This window comes from Solanum tuberosum, unplaced genomic scaffold, assembly GCF_000226075.1.
Source record: "Solanum tuberosum cultivar DM 1-3 516 R44 unplaced genomic scaffold, SolTub_3.0 scf00404, whole genome shotgun sequence".
Lineage (NCBI taxonomy): Eukaryota > Viridiplantae > Streptophyta > Magnoliopsida > Solanales > Solanaceae > Solanum > Solanum tuberosum.
This window is the reverse complement of record NW_006239353.1, coordinates 288236-292768: the sequence shown is the minus strand read 5'-3', so window position 1 is coordinate 292768 and position 4533 is coordinate 288236. Positions and strand designations below refer to the sequence as shown.

The 4533-nt window shown below is 28.7% G+C and overlaps 1 protein-coding gene across 2 annotated transcripts in view; it reads right to left on the bottom strand.

Moving 5' to 3' along the window:
• Positions 1 to 4533, bottom strand: part of LOC102583366 (alcohol dehydrogenase-like 1) — a 10328-nt gene that overhangs the window by 1495 nt on the left and 4300 nt on the right. Inside the window, exons 6-10 of one of the 2 annotated variants that reach the window (XM_006363222.2) lie at positions 3473 to 3548; positions 3300 to 3364; positions 3102 to 3197; positions 2263 to 2424; positions 1647 to 1879 (exon numbers count right to left, since the gene is read on the bottom strand). In XM_006363222.2, the coding sequence (XP_006363284.2) occupies positions 1763 to 1879; positions 2263 to 2424; positions 3102 to 3197; positions 3300 to 3364; positions 3473 to 3548 (516 nt within the window). In that variant the 3' untranslated portion in view covers positions 1647 to 1762. Of the gene's footprint in view, positions 1 to 1646; positions 1880 to 2262; positions 2425 to 3101; positions 3198 to 3299; positions 3365 to 3472; positions 3549 to 4533 lie in introns of those variants that run through there. The other variant, XM_006363223.2, reaches the window with a different exon arrangement.

Sequence of the window (4533 nt, the reverse complement as noted above, 5' to 3'; positions counted from 1 at the left end):
ATTTTAAAGGTATATATGTGCCCACGTGGACACATTACTATTTATAATTTTGCATTATTTTTTATGTCCACGTGGGCAAATATATATGTTTAAAATACGGTATTAAATAGTCTAGGGAGGTAATAGGTCCTTATGAAAGTTTAGTATCGCAACAGCAAATCCGACCAAAGTTGGGGTATTTTTCAAACCCTTATCCCTATAAAGTTTAATTGAAAAAACAAACTAATTTTTTACTTGAATTCATAAAGTGACACTTATTTTGAGATAATTTTTTTGTTGTATAATTGACACTTATTTTGGGACGGAGATTATAAAATTTCATATTCAAAATATTTTATTTATACGTGTATAGCATTGAAATTTGAAATAAGCTTACTGACAAAAATATGACTGTAGAATTTGCATATACCAATCTCTTTCGATTCATTTCAATAAAATGACCCATTGGGTTCTTTAATTAAAAATAAATAAATTATCACGACCTGTTAAATTGTTATTACGTACAAGAATAATTTATTAACTTCAAAATGTTATAGTAAGGTGATCAAATTACAACTTTCATAGGCTACATGTTTATTCGGGGGCCTAATATTGCTATTTCATTTTTATTTCTTTTAGTGGATATAACACAAATCGAACAAATAAAGACATTTTATTGGATCACTTAATATATGCAACGAATAGTCGATTAATTAACCTAATTTACAAGATTTTATCCTTAGTACCCAGTTTGATTCCTTCTTGACTCAAATCATCTAGATGGGACCTCAAATTTGAAAAGGAGAGGATTCACTTTGTTTTATTGAGTAATCTCATATACTATAAATCATTCCTTATTTGGAAAGAAAAAACATACAAACATATAATGCGTTAGTATCTGTCTTTCTAAAAAGTATTTTGGAAAGAGAGAGGGGACATAGAAAAAAAAGAGGACCAAAAGTAGTAAAACGTGATTAATCATTTTGTAAAAGAAATCGTCTATACAATGTGATGATCGTTAATTATATTAAATTAATAACTTAATTGAAAATGACTTAGAGCTGCGTTTGTATTACTATTATGGAAACTCAACCTCATGAGTAAGTTAGTATAAAAATTTCAAATTTTACTTACAATATACTTAAAAACAAACCACTACACCAAAAATAACAATTAGCTATTCAGTGCTAATTGATCCCCTTCATCTACCCTAATTTATTTATTTATATTTTTAAGAAAGAGAAGTATACATTGTTGTTGAACCAAGTAAATATACTACAAATATCAGCCATGTGACACATTGTTTAATTCTCATCGTTGTCAATGAAAGTAATATGCGTAGTTGACTAGTCGTAGATTATGATCTTATTTTAAATCAGAACAAGATTCTCTTTAATTTAAAGATTGTTTTTGGGGGTAATTATTAAGCATTACTTTATATTGTAACATTTGAATAGATTATATCATTTTCAGTCGTTATATAATGTTACACATAAACAATTTAAAGAGTAAAACCGAAAAGTAAGTTAGGGTAGAAGTTAGACCTATTATTTTTTTTTAAAAAGGTAACAACCATCCAAACAAGCATAACTCTCATTCATAGAACTAGAACATAATTAAAGATACATTTTCCAGATTCAAATATGTGAAACGAAACGAGATGCATACAATGATACAAAAGTATTTAGCTCATTTTTAGTAAAAATAGTAGCAATAAATAGGACATCAATTTATTAAATATGTCATAGGGCAAACATGTAGAAAGCTTATTAAAATAACAGGATTATTTGTCCATCCAAATGATACAACGCAGCGTTTTGCCTGCTTCAAGTAAGTCAAATGCTTTGTTAATATCTTCACAGTTTACTTCATGTGTTATGAACCCCTCCAAGTTCAACTCCTGCCCAATATTCCAAAAACAAAGCTGCATCAACTACTTATCATTTAATTTGACATAGGAATAATATAATACTTTTAGTCCCTCGATTGTTAAGTAAATTTTAAATTTGATCCTTCTGATACATGATGACTACAATTATATATATAACACATTGGAACTTAATTAATCGAATAAATATCATGATAAGGATTAAATCAGAGTTTATCAATAATCGAGAGACAAAAGTATTAAAGTGCAATGAATCTTTTGGAATTATATATGTGGTAGCTTGGTTAGTTAGACCTTTTAGTATATAATATTCACAATGATTAATTAAATTTAGAATCATTGAATTGAAAAGGTGTAATATTTAATAAAATAACAAGAAGTACAAGGAAACTTACATTATTTAAATATTGATTAGCAAAGATGGGAATGTCAACTTTAGCTTTGACACCACCAAACATGGATCCTGTGATAGTTTTTCCAGCCGCTAACTCATAAGGATTAATGCTTAACGGTGTGCCATGCATCTCTATTCCAAGTATTACAGTCTTTCCAGTACCCTACCATTAATAATTAAGAAATCAATAAATATAATAAAAAAATTCTGAATGATTAGCGCATGCCTGAAAACTAGTTCTGAATGATATTATCAATTGCACGATAGATCATGAGTAAACACTTTTGACAGTAAGAGAAGAGTCCTCCTCCTCACAAGGACTGACTCCTATAGATGTGTAGTTTATTAAACTATCCTTATTTAATATAATATATCTCTTGCGATGCATATACTATTAAGAAGATGAAGTATATATAAGGATTAGTTGAAAAACCAAACTAATTTTTGCCTTAACTCATAAAGTGACTTATTTTAGGACAACTTTATTTTTGTTTTTATTAAAATGACACTTATTTTGGAACAAAGAAAGTATAAAGTTCATGTTCAAAATTTGTATATTATAACTTTGAATATTGCATAAATTACAATAATTACAAATGTTTATTTATATATTTGTATAAATTGATATTAGAAATAAGCTTAATGAAAAAATATGATTAGTGAAGATTTATATATTATAACTTGTTTTAAACTAGGACGTTAGAAGTAGAGTAAAGTTATAAGTATATGAATTCTGAATTCTAAGCTTTTTAAATTAATAATTCATAAATATTTTATAAATTCAAAGATAACCAAAATTACGATTGAAACCGTAAAAAAAAATTAAGAAGGGAAGTAAACCTTGCGAGAACTAGTAAAAGCCTCTTGCATTAAGGAGGCCAATCCAATACACTCAAAGCAGTAGTCAGCTCCACCATCCGTCATCTCTTTTATTATCTGTCATTACTACACTTAATTAATAATTAACACAAATTATTTTGTAATTTTTTTTAATCTAGCACAAATTAAATAATGAAAAAACAAGAAAGTTAAACAAACCTGGCTAGTCGATTTCTCACCACATGTTGTAGGGTTAATAAAATCTGTTAGTCCAAACTTCTTCCCTAGTCATCATACAATTGAAAATTGAATTTCATGTTTCAATAACAATGAGTAATATTTTAGTTTTTGTATAAGTAATGAAGAATGATTAAGTAAATAATAATACGCACCAATTTCAATTTTTTCTGGATTTAAATCGACACCTATTATTTTTGCAGCTCCACGTAACTTAGCTCCTTGTACGACCTGTTAAATTGTTTATTACTTACAAGAATAATTTACAAACTTCAAAATAAAAGAAAACTTCAAAATGTTATAATAAAGTGATCAAATTACAACTTCCATTGGCTAAATGTTTATTCGGGGACCTAATATTGCTATTTAGTTTTTATTTCTCTTGGGATATAATACAAATCGGACATATAAGGACATTCTATTCGGTCACAACTCACAATTATATAAGGACATTCTATTCGGTCACAATCAAAATGAAATGTATCATGTATGTAACGAATAGTCGATTCAATTAAAACAAATCATAGTACGCTTGATTTACAAGATTTTATCCTTACGGACCCAGTTATGATTCCTTCTTGACTCAAATCATCTAGATGGGACCTCAAATTTGAAAAGGAGTGGATTCACTTTGTTTTATTGAGTGATCTCATATAATATAAATCATTCCTTATTGTCACACCCCTTTTCGCGCACAACGGCGGAAGGGTTTTTCCAATTTAAGTGACGGTATTGATTAAGGAATTTTTTTTTCCCAGAGTCGCCACTTGAAATTGAGTTATGGTGTTCCAAGTCACCTTTTGTTTAATCCCTAATCAAAAGGAAATGACTCTTTATATGGTCTGCGAACTAGAAATTTGGGTAAGGAATTCTATTGACCGAGGGGAAGGTGTTAGGCATCCCTCGAGTCCCGTGGTTCTAGCACGGTCGCTTTTATTGACTTCTACCTACTTTAAATCATTTGTGGATATATTATTTTTATGCCATGACTTGTTTGCATTTTTATTGTTGAACTTTCATTTGGTCTCAAATCGGATGCATAACTGCATTCTCGACTTTTGACATATAAATAGCTTATTAGCATAATTATTTTCTTCTCTCGAGTGCATCACCTAATTTTATCTATAAGTGATCTTATTTTAGATTAATGAAAGTTATTATATTTTTAGACAAGGTGCGTCACCGCATCCTTGAGTTTTTTTCAATGTCTCAAAAA